The 24491-nt window shown below is 42.8% G+C and overlaps 1 protein-coding gene across 1 annotated transcript; it reads right to left on the bottom strand.

Annotated features, from left to right (window-relative positions):
* Positions 1 to 7849: 7849 nt before the first annotated feature.
* Positions 7850 to 11752, bottom strand: LOC104883246 (LOB domain-containing protein 1). Its single transcript, XM_010667728.4, has 2 exons — positions 11348 to 11752; positions 7850 to 8702 (listed from the first exon to the last, which is right to left on the bottom strand). The coding sequence occupies exons 1-2, from the start codon at positions 11579 to 11581 to the stop codon at positions 8337 to 8339; spliced, it is 600 nt and encodes a 199-aa protein (XP_010666030.1). The 5' UTR covers positions 11582 to 11752; the 3' UTR covers positions 7850 to 8336.
* Positions 11753 to 24491: the final 12739 nt, after the last annotated feature.

The following is a 24491-nucleotide window of genomic DNA, read 5'->3' on the forward strand; positions in this document are numbered from 1 at the left end:
ATCATCCTTATAAGAAGAGATATAATAATGTTGGACCTCATAAGATGCTTCTAACTTAGGACGTTTCCTGTAGGAATTTCTCAAGGATTTAGGAGTAGAAAGGCAACTAAGATCTCTCTTTTTGGTAGCCTTCTGAACAAATTTAGATTGCTCCAATAGTTCTAGGGATGGAATGCTCTTGAACGCAAGGAGGCAATTGTAATCTCTTTTCCTTATAACACTCTTAAAAGGATCAATCTGCTTCATTGGTCTCATAGTGTGAATGTCCTCCACAGTTTGGAAATCCCCATAAGAAATCCCTTGATCATAAGCAGCATCATCCTCATCTTCTGAAGGAACAGGATCAGGAATTCGTTGGCCTATAATGGTCCAACATATTATGCCATATCCAGAGTCCACTTGCATTCCATAAGGGACTTTCAGCTTCTTCTTACCAGCTTTTGCTAAAAGGCAACAAAAGGCATAACAAAAAATAAGTAATACTCATTCCTCTTAAAGTTACTAATAACTAAAGAAAGAGATCAGTTACAACCCAAAAAGAGTTGATCCTCAAAGTATGCCAAAGCATCAGCACATTGTTGATCATTTGGGACCACATGATCCCACCATACTTGGAAGCCTCGAGCAATTTTAGCAACCCATTTCCAAGGAGTAATAGACATAAGGGTAAGTCTAAGAGTGTTGCTTTTAAGGCTTTGCCTTCCTCAAAACGACCCCTTGACATCCAAGGATCATTGTGGGTCAGTAAATAAGGCATAGCTAACATTTAGAGCAATCCAACTTGTCTACCTACCAGTTATGGGTTATAGACTTCAAAACCAAATTGTGCAGGTTTAGCTGCTATCAAATCCCTGGACCTAAGGACACTATTCCAAAAGTTCCCCCTCCCTAGGGAACTAGAGTGAATGTCTAGGGATTGCAGCCAAGCAGGCATTGCATAAAGGCGCCAAGGGTAATTTTCAATAGAAACAACCTCTTTACCTGGAAATATATTCCAGATGCCAGGGTTGCAAGTAAAAACCAAGAAATGCGAGAAAAGTTACTTGGATGCCAAACCTCATCTGGAGATATAAGATTAAAGCTGACTTCATCATAACAGCTACAGTCTTCAAGTTTGGAGAGGAATGAAAGCGGATCAAAAGAAAGATTCTTTTCCTCTGAACCCTTAGATGCCTCAAAAGAAGAAGGAAGGTTGATCATCATCAAACTGGGAAAATATATGTGGCCCCAACAAGTCAAAAGCCACAAGGGTCCATATCCCTTATCAGTAGAGAATATAAGGGATTAAGAGGTAGGAATGCCAAAACCTTTGAAGGATTATCTACTCCCAAAGAGGCATCTATAAAGTTGTCCTAATAGAACAAGAGTTAAAGCCACTTCTTTAGAAGTACTGGAGATGTTAGTAGCTAGAGATAGCCATAATGTTACCACTCATCCACCCCGGCCTAGACATCATCAATTTGAAGAGCGCAAAAGTGAGGAACAATACTTCCTCTTGGGGAGTTACTGCTTCATTAGAATCCTTATTGGTGAAGAAATCAAAAAATCTTTGAAAGCTACATTTGCTAGCACTAGCAGAAGGACTAGCAATTTGGCGGAAGATTGACAAACACTAATTGTACAACTGGTTATACTCCTTCACATGGTGGAAGATGGGGAGGTCAATCCCATATTTGCCCGTTAGAGAAGTCCTAGTGATAAAGGCAATATCAACCAATGTTACAATCATTGGTTTCGATTTGAACAAGAAACGGTTGATGGCAGGGTCCCAACAAGTTAGCAAGGTAGTGGATATAACTCCATCAAAGGGAATAGTTTCATAAGAAGCTAGTCTCAAGAAAGGCAAAATCTTGTTCTCGGTCCATTTGTCATGAAAAGGTTGCATGCGCAAAAACCACGCTCTTGCATCCACTCTTGAAATTCAACCTGTAAAAGGTTTATTGGATAAAGGTCAGTGCAAATGGAAGGTAGACCTTGAAGTAAATGGAAGCGTTCTGGGTTTGGTATCTTCTAAAATGATATGATCCAAGAATGGATAACGCTGCTCCAAAATAAATTGACGTTCTGTTTCTTCATTCTAAAAGGAAATCCAGGTCCAATGACGGCAAATTTCTCCTCTAAAGGTGTCGCAGGAGAATCAATATGCTTATTCACATACCAGAATACTTGGGACTTATATTTCCCAATGCTCATACCCTTATGGCGTTGCATAATTGACGAGCTACCTCAGATTGCATGGTAGCATCCTTTTTGACCAGCGCCTCGCGAATTTTATTTTCACGGTGTCTTCTTTCATTAGACATGGTGAATTGAAGTTTGGAAATGTTTGTGAATTTGCAAAGAATTTAATTAGTTTGAAAGATTTTAAGTTTTCCTGAAATCCTTTAAAACTATATTAATGGAGAAGACAACCAAAATTAAAACATGTGCATAATGCGTGTCACATTTATTTTAGGTCATCTTTTATCTGGGCCATGTTAATATCAAGTTTTAACAAATTAAAATATAAAGGTCTTAAAGTCATAAGAAAACAATTTTAACGAGTAATGACTTGGAAGCCCATCATAAAGAATATATCATGTTAAGACCCATTTTTATAAAAGGGGCGTAACTTTTGATTTACCAGGTTTTCAGAAGATGGTAAAATCCCTTATAAAAAGGGACAATGTATTAATTTTAATATCACACACATCTCCTGAAAATACTCATTGCAGAAAAAACTTCTCATCTCCCCAAACTCTCTCATAAACAGTCTCATCTCCAAATCAATGGAAGCCCCACAACCATCCGCAAAATCCTGCATAACAGGATTGACGGAGATAAACCCTCAAGAGGTTGATCAGCCTCAACCATTCATACCTCCTCCTCCTCCTGAAATTCCAGAGGAGACACAGGATGAAGTGGAGGAGGAAGGAGATAGAGAAGACCCATTTTCCTTAGAAAATTCCACTTCCCCAGAAGATTCCTCTTCCCCGTCAGACAGTTTTGACAGAGATGATAACGAGGAAGATAAAGAGGATGAACCTCTTGCCCAAAGGAGGCGGGTTCATGGAGGCTTCTGCCACGAAGACAACTATGATGTCTTCTCTGGCGATGAGTATGATCCTGCTCAGGGAGACACCAAGGGCAGCGGTTTTGATGCTGATTCAGAAGCCTACAAGCCTAGGTCCCTTGAGGATTTAGTAGATTAGGCCTAAATTTTTAGAATTTAGAAATTCTAAATTATTTGAAAATTCCCAAAATTTTCAATTTTAGATTGTAATCTTTTATTTTTGTTAAATGAAATATAAAATATTTTCTTTAACAAACTTATTCCAAAGTTTATTGCATTATTTATTAATTTATGTCAAATAAAAAATGAGATGTTAAAAATGAGTTGTTCAAAAAATGAGCAATCAAATCAAATAATGCATGTTAAAAAAACCGGTTAAGTTGTACATAAAGTGTCGCTTGGTTGTTAATCATAAAAAACCTTGGACATAAAATTAGTTCCAATAGTAATGACGATGGACTATCCAACTTGCACACACCATTAAATGGTTAAACTCCAGAAAAATGATAGTACAAATAAAGAGTTAGTGGGCAAGCCTAGTTTATCCATGTTCACCCACTAAAGGCTAGATGGGAATTAAATTTTTTAATGAAAATGACGTGTTGTTATTAACATCAGATAATAACAAAATGACGCTTCGTTTATCCGTAAAAATAGGAATAACGTTTAACAAAATATATTATAAATATACTATGTTATTAAGGAATTATCTCACTCCTAAAATATTTATTTTCTAAAAAATCCTAGATTCTTAAGAAATGGCTGACCAACAAGTTGCCCCTCCATAAAATTTCCCTGGTGAGTGTTGGAGGCACAAATTTAATATAGACATTATTCAAGAGGATTAGGAGTAATATAAAGAAGAAGAAATGAGAAAATGGCAAGCCAACTACAAAATTCTTTGGAGGGATTAAAAAATCTAACCAAGGGACATGGAGGTAATAGATTCAAGTGCTACACGTATAGGAAATGACATAGATTTACCGGCGACAAACCTTTGGCCAAGACTAGAGAAAGGAGAATTGCTCAAACTCCTAATAGACTGTAAGGTATAGGGAGAAAGTATTGCAAAATAATATTTCCCTCCTGAAACTGCCTTCAAATACAACAGATCCATCATCCGTGAGAGTAGTATGGGGTCATCATATGGAAATACAGGGTTGTCCAATTGGATGAAAATACGAGCTTCAGAAAGCTCATATAGTACAAGTGTACATGCCTTCTATGGCAATAACACATGCTCGAGATGGGGTTTCCAATGCCTCTAATTGAAGACTATTCTGAAGATGATGATCCTGAACTGGATGAGCATGAAGAGCCACAAATCATCATCAGTTTTGCCCACCTTAGAAGTTGATAGATCAAGTGTTAGGGTAAAATATTTTACCTATCATACTCAATAGTCATGTCTATTATACATAGTGCATCCCTTTAGGAAACTATGTAATGACTATTGAAATTTAATAAAATATCTTTTTGTTCAAAAGATGTATTATGCTCATATAATTTTGTTTTCATTTAAATGGAATAATACTATGCTTAATATTCTAATTTTATTTCCAATACCGTACTAAATTACGCGTATAAATTAATTGTTCAACAAAATGAATGATGAATCAAGGAAGTAAAATCTAGGCCCAAAGGTTTAAACATAATATTACTCTAAGGTTTACCAACAAATTGGTAACTTTAAAATAAAAAAGGCCTATAAACTTCTCGAAAAATGGGTCCAAGTATTCAATTACTTACTAATCCTAGAAGTTATTATAAAACTAGCCATTGAGAAAATGGACCGGTTTTCAAAGAAAATTAGCCTTAACAAGCAATCTATCATTTCATTGTCATCCATAAAAATAAAAAATGAATAACGAGGCCTATGCAAACATAGCAGCGGAGTTTGATGATGATTGCTTCAACCACTGTTTTGCTCTCAATAATATAAATGAAGATAAAGAAGCCTTCATAGTAGCTGAGAAAGCAAAATGGGAAGAAAAAAATGACAAGGTTATTTGGCGCTAACCCTACAATGGAGTCAGAAGACCTGACGCTAGCAGAATCAAGCGCCACCAAAGTTGGTGCCAACATTGATCTTTTATCTACCCATATATGGCCAAGGCTAGCAGAAAGATCACAAGATCAACTTCTAACAGACGGTAAGAAATGGGAAAAAGAGGTAACTACTGCCTTTAATTTCCCAAGGCCTCAAACTATGAATTGGACATATGCAAAAATGCCTAGTTCTCTCCTGCACCCAATCCTGTCTCAAAGTGGTGAGGATGGAGGAAGACCAAGATGAAGCTGAGTGGAGGACAGTTCACTTCAAGTGTTTATGTCACCTCTGGGGATTATGGGCCCAAGAGAATTTCTTCTGATGGATGTATCTAGCCTTGATTGACAGTCAGTACGCTTGGGACATCAACTACCACATGCTTATCTTCAAAGCCATGTTCAACAACTCCCTTGAAGATGGCTACTACTTTGGAGTCACTAGAAGTATTGTGGGGCGAGAATTATAGGCTGGAGAGTATCAAGCCATGGTAGATATTGTATGTAGGGAACATTTTCAAATGTTATCTCTAGATGCATTTAATTAATTAAAATGTAATCAATAATTTATCTACAATTAGATAAATCGTAATATGATTTATGAAATTACTTTGAATAGTAATTTTTTTTAAAAAAACATGCATCTCTAATCATTTGATTGTGTAAAACAATTAATATTTATTTCATCAAAATAAAATGAAAATGACACATGTCTATCTATGCTTGTATTTCTCAATAAACTGTCCCCATGAATTGGACAGTTAAGAGAAGTTAGTGGACCTGAAAAACTGAAGTCCCTACACACACACAAATAAACTGTCCCCATGAATTGGACAGTTAAGAAACGTTAGTGGACCTGAAAAATTGAAGTCCTTACACACACACACACACACACACACGCACACACGCACACACGCACACACGCACACACGCACACACGCACACGCACACGCGCACACACACGCACACGCGCACGCACACACACACGCGCACGCGCACGCACGCACACACACACACGCACGCGCACGCACGCACGCAGCACATGCACGCACGCACGCACGCACGCGCACACACACACACACACACACACACTATATATTATTATATATATATAATATATATATATATATATAATATTATATAATATATATTTATATATATATATATATATATATATATATACATACATACAATCTCTGAAAGATTTAGGATTGAAAATGGATTACACTTGCCTATCTTTGTTTCGTCAACCTACTCCAGTATATATGCCATATCTATTAAAATGCACAAATCATCATAAGGCATTGAATGTCATTTTTGGAGATAAGGATGAGTTTATTGAAAAACAGTCCACTAAATTGATTTCTTCGATTAAAAAATGTTTTGGCAATATATCTATCATACAACAGGATTTGAAACATACAAGGGATCTAAAGCCTTTTAAATAGGGTGCAATTTAGATCTCATGCAAGAATGAATATTCCTTACACTGGAAAATGATGATCAAGTTACTTCTCTGTTGGTTTGCAAATCATGGGGCAAAACCATAACAAAAGAGATTTGGCAACCTAATATGCCCTGGAGATATCTAAGAAAGCTTTTTGTTAAAGGAAATAAAAAAAAAGCGTAAAGATTTATAGAATGGTGGATGGGTCATTTTCAAGAGATTTAGTGCAATACAAATGTGCGTGCCAAATATGACATAACATCATGATCCATGATGTAGATCCTTATTGGTTATTAAAAAATTATCTTGTAGGATCACGTCCTAAACAAAACTTTCTTGATGGATTTCACAATTGCTACAAAGAGAGGTGAGGGAATACATAAAATATTGTTCTTCTCAACAAAATTTAGTCATACTAGAGAAATATATGTTGACCACCTTAGAACAATGGAAAAAGTCACATTCAGAATATTATTGGATGATATTAGCTATAACCATTAAAGGTCTATCTCTGCTAATAAATTGTGGGTTCTGAGCACATCACTCCACAAATGAGGGGGGATATTTGTTACTACGATTTTTAGATGCTGAATAAACATTTATTATATATGGTACATTATATTAGGCCTCAGAATGTTTAATATTTATTTTAATATAAAGACCCAATGATACTACGAAGCCCATGAAAAAAAGTCAAGGATTAATTGAAGCATTCAGGACATAAAAGTCAAGCAAAGACAAGGAAATGAGCAGTTAACAACATGATCATGGGACAAGCTACGTAGGTGCCTTAGACTTAGAGTATGTACTACTGACGAGTTTATTCAATCTCCAATTTAAGCAGGAACTCATGGATGTAATAATCTCTTTGTTTTCCCTTTAATTGTCCAACCTACATTAATATCCTCATATGTGTTATAAATGTTTATTTTAGAAGTTTGTGATGTGAATGAGAATATTTAGCTCTAACTAATAGATTGATTATTGCGCATCTTGTTCTATTTAATACTTTTAACATGAATTTATTAGGCGTTGTAGTTTAACCAGTTAGATTACAACAAAGTACGTTAGCAAGGTTTTATCAAATTAAAACCGGTAACTCCAGAGACTCAGACTCCTGTGACATTCAATATCAAACTTTTGAGTGTGCATTGACTTGTGTGCAAAGTCAACCAACTAATTTTGCACCAACAATACTATATTACCAAAGAAATTATGTGAACATACAAAGAAATAATGGTAAGTAATTGGAAGCAGAAAGTCATTGATCGCGACTCATAACTTATCAGCATTAGTTAGTGATATTAGGTAACCAAGAAGTAGTTATAGATTGAATTATGAAGATATAGATTAGAAACTACAACGTTGACAACTATGTCTCTCAGAGTTGAAGATTACATCAGAGCCCATAACTAGACTATCAACTAGTCGTCGACTTTAGCTATTATGCCATCATACATGATTAACTATATCCGAATTGGTTTTTTTTTTTTTTTTTTTTTTTTTTTTTTTGAGTTCGAATATGAACCAATCGAAGCTACTTCGCTTCGCTAATTTACTAATAATATTATACACATACTACATATATCTTCTGCAAATTTTTCCTTTGCTCATCTATTATCATAGCTCGGAGACTTAAGGTGCATTCTCTTGGCTGATTAAGTCTAATCAGGGCTTAGACATGGTGAGATTTAATTTGGTGTAGGCATAAGGTAAATTAGCCCGGTCAAGTCCAATCAGATATGTTCAGGTGAAGACAATGCACCATTGATTGACAACTACATCATATAATCATGTCCAAAGAGGCTCCCAAAGTGAACCTTCTAAGTTGTTATCATCAATGAAGCACGCGATATTACTTAAGCCACTGTTAGGATGTTCGGGTGACTGTGACTGTGACTGAGATGTATTAGAGGGTGGAGTTTCATCATGTTGGTGAGCCATTTCCATGCAAATTAAAGCCAAAAGGTTGGCTTGTTGACATTTCATATTCACAAGTTCAGCTTGAGCCTTAGCTAATTGCGCTTGGAGATCATTTACTTGTGTCTGAAGCTGACATATAGCTCCTGCACATCCGTAAACCGGATCTCTTAGTCGTGCATTTGCTTCGTATACCATGCTGCTTACTGCATCTGCCCTTTGTGATTCTGGCAGTTCCTGATATGTCATTGTAATATACAGGTGTTATACTATTGATTAAGAATAAAGTTGAGATTATGTGTATTTATGCATGCATTTATTTCATTCTCCCACTTTTGCTTGCACAACTAATACTATTACTGATAGATATAGTCAAAATTAGTTTGCCTAGTAAACAGGTTATATTGGCACAACATAATCAATGAAGTATTGGATGTACGTGGAAGTAATTAGGTTATAACTCATTTTCAGACATTAATACTATACCTTAATTATACATACAAGATGACTAAGATACACATAATCTTCGACTCGTTTGGTAAAACTATTATATGGTGGTAATAACCATAAACGCTTTGGATAAATTGTGAAATTAAATCTCATGCAAATGTTCCTAGTAGTCTAGTAAAACTTTCCCGTGTCCAAATAACTCTATATTTTGAAAACATTATTGACGTTATTATACGTTAATGAAGAAAATCACATGTTTGAGAATGATGTTCACAACCATGGATATCGATAAGTTATTTTTTTTACTATTAGTTCATTTAAATTAAAATTATTTAGTACCAATTATGATCTAATAAGTCATTAACAATAATGAAATTGTACTTAGCATAACGACTTCACTGGTGAAAGAAATTATGTATATACGAAATTAACATCACTTTGATCTTAAATACCTATTTTACATAAAAAATCCTAATCAAATGATGGGCTGATTTTACTTTTCTCAATACATTTTGTAATTAGAAATTATACCTACATATAAATTATTCATAAAGTAAAAAATTTGAAGTTCAACACAATACTCAACCTGACTTACATAATGCTTTGACACTATAGCAAATTAGCAAGGCAATGGCCTTGCCATTCTAATATATTCCAAGTTATATCATCAAGAGTTTCAACTAATCTCATCCAATCAAATAATTTCAACTAATCTCATCCAATCAAAGAGATTCAACTACTTAGTTTGTCGTCTGAGCACTTAGGATACTATCTAGGACTCCAAAAGGGGTACATATGTATTTTCAAGCTTATAAGCAAGATGAATAAGGAAAAGTTAAAGCGGCAAACAACTTAATTGGTTATTGGGAGAGCAAAATGATGTAGTCAACAGACATGAAATCATTTAGATGTTCGTTTGGTAACTACTAAAAAGAATAAAAGAACAAATTTTGGTAGGTGGTTTGTCAATTAACCCATCAAAGGTATTATGCCATCCACTAGCTACCATTTCATCTCGATGGGTATTTTGGTCATTTTCGTGATCCAGCCTTTTCTGGGTTCTAGAATTGCTACCCTTTAGCAAGATTAGCTTTAGTCTTTGGGAACATTGTCCCAGACAAGGCATGCTTTTGCTCTTTGCTGCATTCACACAACTCCGGCCTTCTCAATTCCTTCTAATCCAGAATATCATCAAATATTTCAAAATGTTAAATAAACTAATTACTATTTTAGTCCCAATTAAATTTGCAATTTTTTTTATTCAAACAAAAACATGCCTTTGACCATTAGTATATCTAATTACTTCATTGTAAATAAACTATAGAAATAAACATTCACACAAATATACTACTATCACAAATATATTAAGGACAAAATATGGTCAGAGTTGAAGGACTTTGATAAGATAAATACGTCTAGAAAAAATCATTGTTTCAATACATATAACCATGTTTATTAAAATTTATTATGTAAATCGGTTTAAATAGATTCCATACGTAATCAACGTTGTAATATATTTGATTTAAAAGCTTCAAATTTCAAATAATCTTGAAGCCAAATTGGAATAGAATGCAATTTTTAGCTTCATATATTCCTTGAGTTCAGGAATGATATCATTTTTTACTCTTGCTAGCATGGATATTGATTTTTTACCTCATCACACTTTACACAACAAAGAATTATGTGCCAGCTAATAGTAGGAGTTCCCACTTCCAAACCATGAGATTGTTGTTTTCTTCCTTACTACCGTCAACTTAAGTTGGATATTGTTATTACTAATTAAATTCAAAGTTTTTATAAATACACGTTATTTCTAAGATAGGAACTCCTTATTTACCCGTCACCTCATTATAACACTGTCAGCGACCAATTATTTCCTTTAAAAATGAACCCCAAACAAGTTGCACGACTACAAGGTGGAATGTAATCTTTGTGTCCCATTCATCAAGCCATTCACCTAGAGCTACATACCACATATGTTCAGAAATCTTATAAATAGGTAATACGCTGATTGTCATATATATGCATATTTTCTTGGACTACCTACCATAATATTTTTCATATAATCACTTCTTTCATTGTGTCTCAGTGCTATATATATGGGTACAGAAGTTTCAAAAACATACTCTTGCGAAATATAAACCATACAATTTCTAGCAACAGTAAACAATATTATTCTTAACCGTAATTGAAAGCAAATTTACACATACTAGTAATCAAAATTTGCAGGCTATACCTACAAATATAGAACGATGTCTTTAATTATAAGGAAATAAAGCACATAAGTCATAGTTAACTTTGCCTATTGATGTTTCAATAATTATTTCCTGTTGTGTTAAAAAAAATTTTGAACAAGTTCTTTATAAGTTTTACAAAGTTTCAGAAATTCAATAAGCTTATAAGTTAAAAAAAGTTTAACAAAGAATTATTACCTGGAGGAATTTGATAATATTGCTAGCTCCAAAAACACGGTGAGCAATAGAGAACTTGAGGGGATCGGTGGGAGGAAAGTAAGGCGCCAAAACACATTTATCAGCGCATCTCCGACGTAAGATCTTGCAGGCAGCGCAAGGACTAACAACCACAGCCGTCGCATGGGACTGCGGTGGAGGAACTTCACAGGAAGAGGAAGAAGGAGAAACAGAGTCATGGGTGACCATTACCATGGTCAAAAATAGAATGTAGAAAAAAGAACACAAAGGAAAAAGTTGAAATGGAGGGAAACTAAACTGCTTTGCCTCTTTTCCTATATTGAAGAAAGTAGAGGAATTATGTTCTCCTAGCAAAATTTGTAAGGTTAGGACTATATATATTTATATGTGGAGACCTCGAGGTGGTTGCAAGTAGGAGCTGAAGACTTTAAAGAGTGAAAGTGGAGTAAGTGATGTCGAGTGACATTTATATTTTGATTAATATGTAACTTTACGGACACGTAGCCAATGTCTCTATCCCAATCTCCTTTGAAATTGGGCTCCCTATTGAACTCGTATTGCCAGTGAAAGGTAAGCCTTCCCTCATGTACAGCATCAGGAATTATAATGGGTCAGATTTACGATAGGTTTAATATAAAACTTACAACTTACAACTTACAAGGATCCACCCTAACTTACCGAGTCGAGTGAGTTTCATATAAATTAGGTCCTTGTTTGGGCCCATTAAACCCTTCCCAGAATATCATGCCACGTGGCACCGCTACCTAAGCACCGTGGGCCCCACCAACTACCTCATGGCTAATTCAGGCTTCATGGGTCCCACCAGAATCACCCTTTGAAAAGGTATCATCAATCCCCAAGTGAGCTGTCATGTCCAGCACACCACTTTCTAGAAATTCTCACCACTATAAATACCTCTTGTCCCATCAATGCAAAGATATTGAATTCTCACCTAACTAACTTGAGTTTCTCACTTTAGACTCTCTCTCTACCTCAATCATCAACTGACTTGAGCGTCGGAGGGGCGATCCCGGAACAACCCCTGGGGTAGTTTTTCTGTGTTTTGCAGGTTTCCGGTGAACTGATAACCAGCCCTGCTCAGACTTAAGGACTTGCTCAGCACAGATCATTAACCTTAATTTCTAGACAGAAACAGTTTGGCGCCGTCTGTGGGGATAGTACAAAAAGTTACTTCGCCACCACTCAGAAGATTTTACTCGCTACTCAGCAGAATTTGACCCTAGTGCTAATCAGCTATGGCACCATCCAAAAACGCCCGTAACAAACAATCTACCCAACCCCAGCGATCCGAGAGGGAACCTTCACCCCACCAGAGGAGATCAGCACGGACTCGATCTCCTTCGGTTCATACACTGGACCCTAACCTGGAACTCTCCCAGGAACTACAGCCCTCCCCCTCTCGGGAAATACAGCGTGTTGACCCCCAACCTCTGCTCACAACTGATATAGCAATTATAGCAGCTCAGCTACAACAGACCTTGCAGCAAAGCATCATGCAAATGCTGACTACCCTCCAACAAGGACAGGGCCAGAACCAATTCAGCCTCCAACAACGTGATGACAATGTCCAGAGGCCATCTCATAGGGAAGAGCGTAACCCTCGCTCCATTCACGACCAGCCTAACCGGCAAAGGTCAGCGGCTCAGGAGCCTTTTCGGTCTCAAAGGCCCCCCTCCCGGCAAGATGAGAGCCCTCTACAGGGTGAGAGGTCAGCACCTCGGGAAGCTGCTCACCGAAGAGAGGAGACCCACGTATCCAGGTCGCCAAGGGGGAATCCTGGCCGCAAGCCGGAAGATGCTCGAAATATTCTTAATGAGAAACGCCGTAGTCAGGGATATGACGCTCGTCAGTTCCTAGATCGCAAGGCCGCTCAGCGTGAAGGACATGGTGACTCGGCTCAGTCCAAACCTCTAAGGCTCGGTAATGGAAGCCTCAAGTTCATGACCCCGTTCAGCCGAGAGATCATTGACACCCCCACCCAAGGGAAAGTCAAAACGCCGCTGATTGAACCATTTGCGGGCCTAACCGACCCGGAAGATCATATGGCCACGTATAAGGCCCAGATGAGTGTGCAGACCAGCTGCGAGGCCACATGGTGTCGGTTCTTCCCTACTACGATGAAGGGGCTCGCACTGAATTGGTTCCAAGAGTTGCCAGCTGCAATTATCACCGATTTCGCGGTACTCGAGGACATGTTCACTCACCAATTCGTGGCCGGAAAGAGGCAAAAGAAGACAAGCTTGCACCTCATGGGGGTCAAGCAAGAGAAGAATGAAAGTCTAGCCGACTACATAAAGAGGTTCAATGAAGAATCCTTAAAAGTATCCGACCTGCAAGATGCCGTTGCCTTCGCTGCTCTCATGTCCGGATTGCAGCCTGGCCGGCTCAGATGGACATTGGCGGAAAGTGAAGTCAAAACTTTTTCCGAGGCCATGGCAAAGCTCAAAGATTTATCCAAGCGGCAGACATTTGCCGTCACTCGGAAGAAGGAAGTAAGAAGAGAAAGGAAGAAGGAAACAACAGAGATCAGCCCAAACAGCAGAAAACGGGCGGTAGGTCAGACAGATTTACTGATCATAGAAATGACCCTCGTTTCAATAAGAATCGAAGAGAAATATACCTGGACATCAAGCACAAGTCCATGCTGCCCAACCCCCCACCCATCAGGACTTCAGCCAACCGAAGAGATAAAAGCCAGTGGTGTGAGTACCACCGGGAATGTGGTCATACCACAAAGATTGTAGAGAGCTGAAAAAAGGATTGGATAACCTTGCCGACCAGGGCAAGCTGAACCGCTACCTCAAGCACACAAGTGAAGAGAAGGGAAAGCAGAAGGTCGGTCAGTCCAATAGTGGGGACACGGAAGGGTACATTGGGGTCATCGCAGGGGGCTTCGCCTCGGGAGGCCTAACCGGTCGAGCTAGGAAAGCCCACCTCCAAAATCTAAGCACCAAGTGCTAGAAGTCAAGCCAAGCCGGTCGGACTGTCCATAATGACATTCGGGAATCAGTGGCCCGTCAGTGTACCCCATGATGACCCCCTGGTCATCGAGCTCAAAGTAGCCAACTCCCGGGTCAGACGTGTCTTGGTTGACAGTGGGTCATCTGCCGATATCATAACTCTGGAATGCCTGAAGAAGCTGAAGTACAGTGAGAAGGATGTCACGCCACTCGATCAGCCACTCATAGGCTTCGGGGGAAACTCTGTACAGTCTGTCGGGTCGATAAAGCTCCCCACTCGGATGGGTGAGAAAGGCAAGGGCAGAAGCCTACCGATCGACTTTCTAGTGGTCGACATCCCTTTGCCATACAACATAATTATGGGACGACCCACCCTGAACAGAACAAAAGCCGCAATCTCCACATACCAACTCCTCATGCAGTTCGAGACAGATGAGGGGAAGGTCGGAAAGATTCAAGGGGATCAGCAGGCCGGACGAGAATGCTATGTCAATAGCTTAAAAAGCAGAACTGAAATCGACGTCCAAGAGGACTCGAAGAAGAGAAAAAAGGAAGAAGATTCACCAAAAAACTTGGGGGTATACATTACAGAGAACCCCAAGCAGTACGAGCGACCTCAGCCAGCTGAGGAAGATGAAGAAGTAGAGATCGGAAAAGAACCCGGTCGAACTGTGAGGGTGGGCAAGGCCCTAAACCCAGAAACAAGAGCACAAGTAGTGGAAGTGCTCCGGGAATACCAAGACGTATTCGCCTATGAGGCCTCAGAGATGCCTGGGCTTGACCCCAAAATCATGTGTCATGAGCTGAATATCAAGGAGGGGTACAAGCTAGTCAAGCAAAAGCTAAGGCATCAAGGTCCAGAAAGGTGCAAAGCTGCCGCAGTTGAGGTCAAGAAACTGCTCGAGGCAGGGTTCATTGAGGAATGCCAGTACTCGGAATGGCTGGCTAACGTAGTACTGGTGAAAAAGCCGAGCGGGGCTTGGCGCATGTGCGTGGATTTCACAGACCTGAACAAGGCCTGTCCGAAAGACAACCATCCTCTGCCCTAAATTGACAGGTTGGTCGACTCGACAGCTGGTCATGCCCTTTTAAGCTTCATGGATGCTAATACAGGCTACCACCAAATTCCAATGGCGGAACACGATCGTGTTCATACCGCCTTCACCACCCCGCAAGGGGTCTATTGCTACAAAATGATGCCATTCGGACTGAAAAATGCCGGAGCCACCTACCAGCGGACCGTTAACAAAATTTTCAGTGATCAATTGGGTCGGAACATAGAAGTGTATGTTGACGACATGATCGTCAAAAGCAAGGCCCATTCTGATCACCCAGCCGACCTAAGGGAGACGCTGAGCACACTGAGGAAGTATCATATGATGCTCAACCCTAAGAAGTGCGTCTTCGGAGTGAAAGGGGGCAAGTGCCTCGGATTTCTGGTTGATGAAAGGGGTATTGAAGCCAACCCCGACAAGATCAAAGCAGTACTGGAAATGAAATCCCCTCGGAACGTCAGGGAAGTGCAGCGCCTAACAGGATGTCTAGCTGCTCTCGGACGATTCCTCTCGCGGTCGGCTGATAAAAGCCTGTTTTTCTTCAAGGCACTTAAGAGAAAAGAGTTCACTTGGGACGAAGAGGCTGAGCAAGCCTTCGCTTCCCTCAAACTTCATCTCTCAACACTCCCCAAGCTCATGTCCCCCTTGCCGGGGGAAACATTGTTCATTTACCTGGCCGTATCGGAATACGCCCTAAGTGCCGTTCTGGTGGCCGAAAGGGAAGGGGCACAGCACCCGGTCTATTTCATAAGCCATGCCTTCCGAGGGGTAGAAGCAAAATATAGCGAGGTGGAGAAAATGGTTTTCGCCCTTGTCATGGCTAGTAGAAAGTTGAAACCTTATTTTCAAGCCCATCAGATAAAAGTCCTCACCGGACAGCCTCTCCGCAAGGTAATCGAAAGCAGGAACCATTCCAGTCGGATGTCAGCCTGGGCCGACCAGCTAGCGGATTTTGGTTTAGAATATGAACCTCGGAGAGTAATAAAAGCCCAAGTCTTGGCGGATTTCATAACCGAATGCACAACTCGGCCCCCGGTCGGCCAGAATGAAGAGTGGGAACTATATGTGGATGGTTCTTCCACCAAGTCGGGATGTGGAGCGGGGCTAGTGCTCAAGCCCCCGGTCGGAGAGAAAATGGAGTATGCAATCAAGTTCGAATTCCTGGGGTCGAACAATGAAGCAGAGTATGAAGCTCTCATCCTCGTACTTCAGCTGTGCATTCTTGCGGAGCTACAGCCATTGAGGCCCGATCGGACTCCCAGCTTATAGTGGGTCAGGTCTCGGGGAGTACGAGGCCAAGGAGGATAATATGAGAATGTATCTGGCCAAAGCACAAGAGTTCATCAAAAAGCTCTCCCACTTCCATATCAGCCACATACCTAGGTCGGAAAATCAACAAGCCGATGCCCTGGCACGCATGGCCAGCTCAACAGAGGGGTCAGCCCCTCGGACCATCATGTGGGAGGTACTTCGCCAGCCCAGCATAAACGCGAAAGAACAGCTGATTCTAGACCGAACGTCCACTTGGATGGATGAGGTGGTCGGATATTTAAGGGATGGAGTCCTCCCAGCAGAGCCAAAGAAGCCGAAAGGATCAAGCACCGAGCAGGTTGGTTCTTATGGCATGACGAGCAGCTTACAAGAAGTCATACACGCACCCACTCTGAAGTTGTAACCCCTGAAGAAGGAAATTACATCTTAAGGGAAATACACCAAGGGGCGTGTAGCAGTCATCAAGGGGGGAGAACCATAGCGGAAAAGTCTAAGGGCTGGGTACTACTGGCCTACTCTCAAGGCAGATGCACAAGATTTGGTGAAGAGATGCCCATCTTGCCAGATCCATTCGGATATCCCTAGAGCCCCAGCCACCCCCCTCAACTCCATTCAAGCAGTTCTGCCATTTGATAAATGGGGCATAGATCTGCTCGGCCCATTCCCACCAGCATCTGGTCAGCGGAAGTTCTTAATTGTGGCCATAGACTATTTCACTAAGTGGACAGAAGCCGAACCCCTCGCCTCCATCACTGACAAGCAAGTCCAAGCCTTCATTTGGAGAAACATAATTACAAGGTTTGGAGTACCCCGAGCTCTGGTATCAGACAATGGTCGGCAATTCAACAGCAGACCAGGTTCTCCGCCGTTTCCCGACCACAAACCAACGGTCAAGCAGAAGCAGCCAACAAGATAGTGCTCAAAGGGATAAAAAAATCCTTCGACGCAGGGGCTTGGGTGGACGACTTGCCTGGAGTCGTGCTCGGACAACTACTAAGGAAGCAACGGGATACTCCCCGTTCGGGTTAGTCTATGGTAGTGAGGCGGTACTACCCGTAGAGGTCGGCATCCCATCACCTCGGATCACCTTCTATGACTTCGAGCAAAATGAGGAAGAAAAGCCTGTCAACCTCGACCTGCTGCCAGAAACAAGGGGAAACGCCTTGCTAAGGTTGATCCGTTACAAGCAGAGAGTAACTCGGCAATTCAATCGTCGAGTTAAGATAAGGCCAATCCAGCTCGGAGATTGGGTGGTCAGAAAGGTTGAAGCAACGGGGCTATCGCATCTTAAAGGCAAGCTGGGGCTAACTGGGACGGTCCTTATAAAGTCACCAAGGTGATCAAACCTGGCACATTCCAACTCGAGAACCCCGAAGGCATCCCACTTGCCCGGCCATGGAACCTGGACAATCTCAAGAAATACTATGTATAATGTCCGTCAATTGCAATTGGGGGCATATAGTTGGTAATGGTCAAGTATGGCATGTAGGCTCTCGGACCAGTCCAGGTCGCAATTGTAAAAGACTTAACCAGTCAACTTTCAAGTTATAAAAAGACTTAACCAGTCATTTGCAAGTTCCAATCAAAACTTAACAGTTTCAATTTCAAGTTATTCGAATATTAATCCGACCAGCACTATCATTCAAAACTTAACCAGTTTCAATTGCAAGTTGTTCGATTTTAATCCGACCAACGCTATCAGGCAAAACTTAACCAGTTCGAGAAATAATACTGGGGCATAAGCAAATTGCAATCGACAAACATAAAAGGTGCTCGGATAAAATAAAAAGAAGAATTTCATTGAAGTTAGAAAATATTACATCCTGAAACCCTGGTACTACCAAGGCTAAGTCAGCAAAAAGAAAACAAAAAATACAACATAAAGAGAGCCTAGGCTGCAGGGGGGTCGGTCTGATCATTGGTGCTCCCATGTTGCTGCTCCGACCTAGCCACCCCTTGGCCCTGATCCTCGCCGGCCTCAGCAGCAGCTTCCCCATCATCATCATCATCATCATCATCGCCTTCAGAGAGGGCGATGCGCAGCTCGGCAAGCAAGGCCTGATCCTCTTCCTTCAGAAGGGCATCATAGCTCCCCATCACCTCGGACCAGGGAAGCGAGGAGTGTGATCTGGCCAAGGCCGCCTTCATCCGCTTGAGGGCGTCGTCCACCCCCATTTTCTGAGCGGTTGAGCCGACCTCGTTGACAAAGTCTGTGCAGGCCTTGGTCTCCTTCCAGCCCACAAACCACTCGTCCTCAGTTTTGGGGACCTTCTCTAGCTCGGCAAGCTGGGCCATCAGTTCAGCGATTTTGCTCTGCGCATCCGCAGTCTGAACTTCAGCAGCCAGCTTGGCAATGATGGCCTCCTCCTTCTCCTTGATCAGCTTCTCTCTATCCAAGGCCCACTGATCCCGCTCAGCCTTGAAGTCCTCCTGATCACGGGCGATGCAGCGTTCAGCGTTGGCCAACTTGGCCTCGGCTACCCGCTGGCCTTCTTTGACAGTATGGAGCTCCCCAATGCTTTTTGCCCTCTCCTCCATATTGGCCACCTTATCGGCTAGGTGAACCTTGTTCCTGGCCACGTTGACCAGCAGAGCGGAGAACTGGAACAAAAATATATAGTCAGTATACTAGGCAAAATCAACAAAGTTAAACAAGGAGAAAGGAGCTTACCTCAACCCAGCTACGAAACAGGTCGTTCGTCTCCTCCGGGCCGCTGGTATGGGCAATGTACTCCCGGTCGGCGCTGTACAGGCACTCGACCGCATTGGTCCAACGGTGTCGAGCCCGTGGACATCCAGTTCAGCGAAGGGCTTAGCCAGGGCAAGGCTAAGCTCCTCGGGATCGTCGTGGGGGCCGCAAGGGGTGGCCGGGGTGTATTGAGGACTCTGAACCGGTCGAAAGTCCTCGGAGTGAACAGAAATGTGAGTCCCCTCGGACTTGTCTGCCCTCTCGTCCGGATGAGGACTGTTCACCTCTATAGACTTGGCCTTTTTAGCCTTCTCGGCTTGATCCTTGGCCAACGCCTTGGCAGTCTTGGCCACCTTCTCGGGATCCCTTTCTTTCCTTTTCTTCGAAGTCTTAGGCTTCGAGGGATCTTGCAATAGTCAAAGTCAGGTCGAAGTAAAGAGGAAGGGTATTCGGATAGAAGCAGAAACCTACCTTGGGGCTCTTGGGAATGCCGATTTTCTTGGCCTTCAGCTCGGCCTTAAGTTGAGCCGCCCTCATTGCAGCATAGTTAAGCTTCTCGGCCATATCGGGGTCGGACTCCAAAAGACGTGACAAAGAGCAAGCTGCAGAGAGAAACTAAGTTAAAAATTTGTAAGCATAAACAGAAAGCAAGAAAGCAACCCCCTCGGCCGATTACCCCGGGGGAATGTCCGGCTCAGCCCGACTGCCGACAGTAGATGCTCGCTTTTGAAGAGCCGGCAGCTCGGAATCCAGTTGATGGCCACATAGACTTCCCCTCCTTGAACAATCTGGGCCTCAGTTTGCAGATAAATAGCCGCAACTGCCTCCTCCTCAGACATCTCAGGAACCCGGAAATTCAACTCGTGGTTCGGCTCCACATCCGGTCGGACAGTTGGAATCCCCGAATCACCTCCAAAAAATACGAAGGCGAACTCCCTCCTAAAGCCTTTTTGAGACGTAGGCAAGTCCAGCACCACCTTGTAACCCTGTCGGGCTTGAAAGTACCACCAACCTGGGTCGTTATCTCCGGCCGACATTTCGACCAACTTGAACATATTGCGCCATAAGGTGATGGTTGGTCGGACGCTCAGCATGGCGCATATGGTCTGAACAGCAATGATTCCTCCCCAAGAGTTCGGAGAGATTTGACTTATGCACAAATTGTAGGCATTAAGAAGATCCTTCACAAAGGGGGTTAATGGAAATCGGAGCCCCATCTCCATAGACTTGTAGTACACCGCTGTACAGCCCGGGGGAGGAGTAAGAACGGTGTGGAAAGCCTCTGGTCGGACCAGCATGTAGGGTCCCTTAATGGAATCTGGCAGCTTGCCCTCTCGGATCTTCGAAGATGGCCTTCATCAGCGAAAGAAGAGGAAACTTAGACCCTGGCCCCCCTTCGGATCCAGGTCCGGAAACTCCGGTTCCGGAAGTAGATGCTTCTTCTTGCCATCCGACATGGTCACCTCACTACACCATCATCAATATACTTGTCTAAGTAGCTAGCTTTTGAAGGAAAGGCAGGGACACCTCCCAGGGGAAGGGAACAGCGCCCTCGGCCTCTTCCTCCACTGACGATGAGGGGCTCGGGAGCAGAACTGCGTCGGGGACGGCCGAGGGGTCGGGGCAACTTATTACGGTTGACACTAGCGTTATTCCCATACTTCTCACCTCCTCGAATCTATTGCAGGGAGGTGAGGTCGGAGGTGTCACCGACTCGGACGATTCTCCCATTATTGTATAGACAAGGGAGTCGGCCGAGGTTATTAAAAGGAAAGCAAAAAAAAACTAAAAAAGCAAGAGCGTACCTGGTCGGACGACGGAAACCAGAGAAATTGCTCGGGAAAGTAGAGAGAAGCGAGAGCTTTTAGAGAGAGAAAGTTTAAAAACTTTGAAGAGAGTTTACACAAATGATTTCTCTCTCCTCTCCGCACCAATATATAGGCATGCCTCGGAACGCGTCCCCTCACAAGCCCATCAAATGCCTCAACATGGCCAATGGAAGATGAAACATCAAAATTTCCAGAGTGTCCCATCCAGCTCAACTGCCCAGCTGAAGAGTGCCATGTGGCTATTACTGGCTTCCACCTCAATGCCACCCGCTCGGTCATGTAATATCAGTTTCCTCATAGCGCCGGTCGGACAAGATGGCAATCTCTGCTTGTTCCCTTCACTTAGCCAAATTTCACTAAGTGCTAGGGAACACCTGGTCGGCCTCTCCAGGGCTTGTTAGCCCCTGCCCGAGGTGCGCCCGTCAATCCAGAACCCGGTCGGTCAAGTTGGGGCTCCATCACCCTTTGTCCGACCAGGTCTCTGCTTGTTCCCTTCACTTAGCCAATGTTGCTAAGTGCTAGGGAGCACCTGGTCGGTCTCTCCAGGGCATATTGGCCCCTGTTCGAGCAGCACCCGTCCATCTAGAACCCGGTCGGTCAATTTGGGGCTCCATCACCCTTTGCCCGACCAGGTCTTTGCTTGTTCCCTTCACTTAGCCAAATTTCACTAAGTACTAGGGAACACCTGGTCGGCCTCTCCAGGGCTTGTTAGCCCCTGTTCGAGCTGCGCCCGTCAATCCAGAACCCGGTCGGTCAACTTGGGCTCCATCACCCTTTGTCCGACCAGGTCTCTGCTTGTTCCCTTCGCTTAGCCAATGTTGCTAAGTGCTAGGGAGCACCTGGTCGGTCTCTCCATGGCATATTGGCCCCTGTCCGAGCAGCACCCGTCCATCTAGAACCCGGTCGGTCAATTTGGGGCTCCATCACCCTTTGCCCGACCAGGTCTCTGCTTGTTCCCTTCACTTAGCGAAAATTACTAAGTGCTAGGGAGCACCTGGTCGGTCTCTCCATGGCATGTTGGCCCTGTCCGAGTAGCACCCATCCATTCGGAACCCGGTCGGTCCGTCAAGAGTCTCCTCAGTCCTCGGCCGACCTGGAATTCTCTTCAAAGACCTGGTCGGTCAATCATGGGGCTCAGCCTCCCAGCCAACCTGGTCTTTGTTTCAAAGACCTGGTCGTCAGTCAATGGGCTCTTTAGCCCCTCAGACGACCTGGTCCTCTCTTCAAAGACCTGGTCGGTCAATTATGGGGCTCAGCCTCTCAGCCGACCTGGTCCCTGCTTCAAAGACCTGGTCGGTCAGTCAAGGGGCTCTTTAGCCCCTCAGCCGACCTGGTCCTCTCCTCAGAAACCCGGTCGGTCAGTCCATGGGCTCTTTAACTCCTAAGCCGACCTGGTCCTCTCTTCAAAGACCTGGTCGGTCAATCATGGGGCTCAGCCTCTCAGCCGACCTGGTCCCTGCTTCAAAGACCTGGTCGGTCAGTCAAGGGGCTCTTTAGCCCCTCAGCCGACCTGGTCCTCTCCTCAGAAACCCGGTCGGTCAGTCAAGCTCTCTAGCTCTCGGCCAAATCGATCTGCCTGTCAAAGACCCTGGTCGGTCAAACTGGCCCTGGTCGGCACTAGCCCGACCTGGTCTCCTTCTAATCTCCCTTCATGGAGGTCGGTTCAAGAGATCCTACTAATTATATAGACCTGGTCAGCGCATGACCGACCTGGTCCCCCTCTGACCTTTTTTATGGAGGTCGGTCCGATGAGAGGAATGTACGCCACCAAGGGGCTTCACCCGGTCGGACGGCTCTTCTGCCCCTTCCTGGCGTGGGGCTAAATGTTTTGGGCCCATTAAACCCTTCCCAGAATATCATGCCACGTGGCACCGCCACCTAAGCACCGTGGGTCCCACCAACTACAGCATGGCTAATTCAGGCTTCATGGGTCCCACCGGAATCACCCTTTGAAAAGGTATCATCAAGCCCCAAGTGAGCTGTCATGTCCAGTACACCACTTTCTAGAAATTCTCACCACTATAAATACCTCTTGTCCCATCAATGCAAAGGTATTGAATTCTCACCTAACTAACTTGAGTTTCTCACTCTAGACTCTCTCTCTACCTCAATCATCAATTGACTTGAGCGTCGGAGGGGAGATCCCGGAACAACCCCCGGGGTAGTTTTTCTGTGTTTTGCAGGTTTCCGGTGAACTGATAACCAGCGCTGCTCAGACTTAAGGACTTGCTCAGCACATATCATTAACCTTAATTTCTAGACGGAAACAGTCCTTAATATGAAAGATCATGAAGGCTCACCCTTCTAGGGTGCCTCGAAATTAAAATATATATGAGAATAATTAGAGTTTACATCTAATATTACATAATACTCATTATACTCTATTACAGCCTTGCTATTTGAGCAGGAAAAATAATGCACATATTGGACTTCAAAAACTCAAAATGCCTGACTAGAAATTTTTTCGGTGAATATGTGAGCTAACTGTAACTGAGTTAAGAAGAAAATAAACAACCAAATCACGATGAACGAATATACATATGTTTTCTATGGCTCAATTATACATAATTAACAGTCAAATACGTCGCACAAATATTATCATATAACCAATTAAGCGGTTGTCGAATAAGAAGACCCAACTAAGCTAGAAATCAGCAAATCCAAAGTGTATCAACGACAGTATAAGCTGCAGCACGATACTCTGTGGAAGACTTAGAGACAATAAGTCGTTTCTTGGAACTCCATGCAATAAAGTTATGACGTTGGAAAACAGCATAGCTAGTGGTAGAGCAACAACTATAGGGGTTGTGGGTCCAATTAGTATCGGAATGGACAATGATAATAGAAACATCCTTAGAAGGACGTAGGTAGAGACCATTATCTGCTGGAATCAAGTAACAAGTCACCATCAACCAAGTGTTGGGTATATGGTAGTATATGAAGCTCATGGAGGTGTATGGGTGTGGAGATGAGGTTGCGTAGAAGGAAAACGTCATTTGGGACATAAGGGTAACTTTGAATGGACATATCTTTCAATATATAAATGATTTTGAGGTGATTCAAAGTAGGTGATAGCTTGTCCGAGAGCTTTCCAATGATAGGTCATATGTCCAATTCCAGTGAGAAACGAGAAAGTTATGACGGTTTTACGAAGAACTGACGAAACTGACGAGTTTTTTCAGCGTTTCTGTCCGCCCGCGGGATGTCGAGCTGCAGGGTTCGATTTTCCGGGTTTTTCTTTTGTTTAATGAGGGTATAAATAGGTGCCCTAATTATAATTATTATTCATCATCTCTAAACACATATTTGAGAGAGAAA

Source organism: Beta vulgaris, chromosome 9 (genome assembly GCF_026745355.1).
Source record: "Beta vulgaris subsp. vulgaris cultivar EL10 chromosome 9, EL10.2, whole genome shotgun sequence".
NCBI classification, from domain to species: Eukaryota; Viridiplantae; Streptophyta; class Magnoliopsida; order Caryophyllales; family Amaranthaceae; genus Beta; species Beta vulgaris.

Bases quoted from the DNA above. Each gene is read 5' to 3' on its own strand.
- LOC104883246 (XM_010667728.4), bottom strand. From the start codon at position 11,581: ATGGTAATGGTCACCCATGACTCTGTTTCTCCTTCTTCCTCTTCCTGT. The intron at 8,703-11,347 runs GTAATAATTCTT...ATGACATATCAG, and splicing joins ATATTATCAAATTCCTCCAG to GAACTGCCAGAATCACAAAG.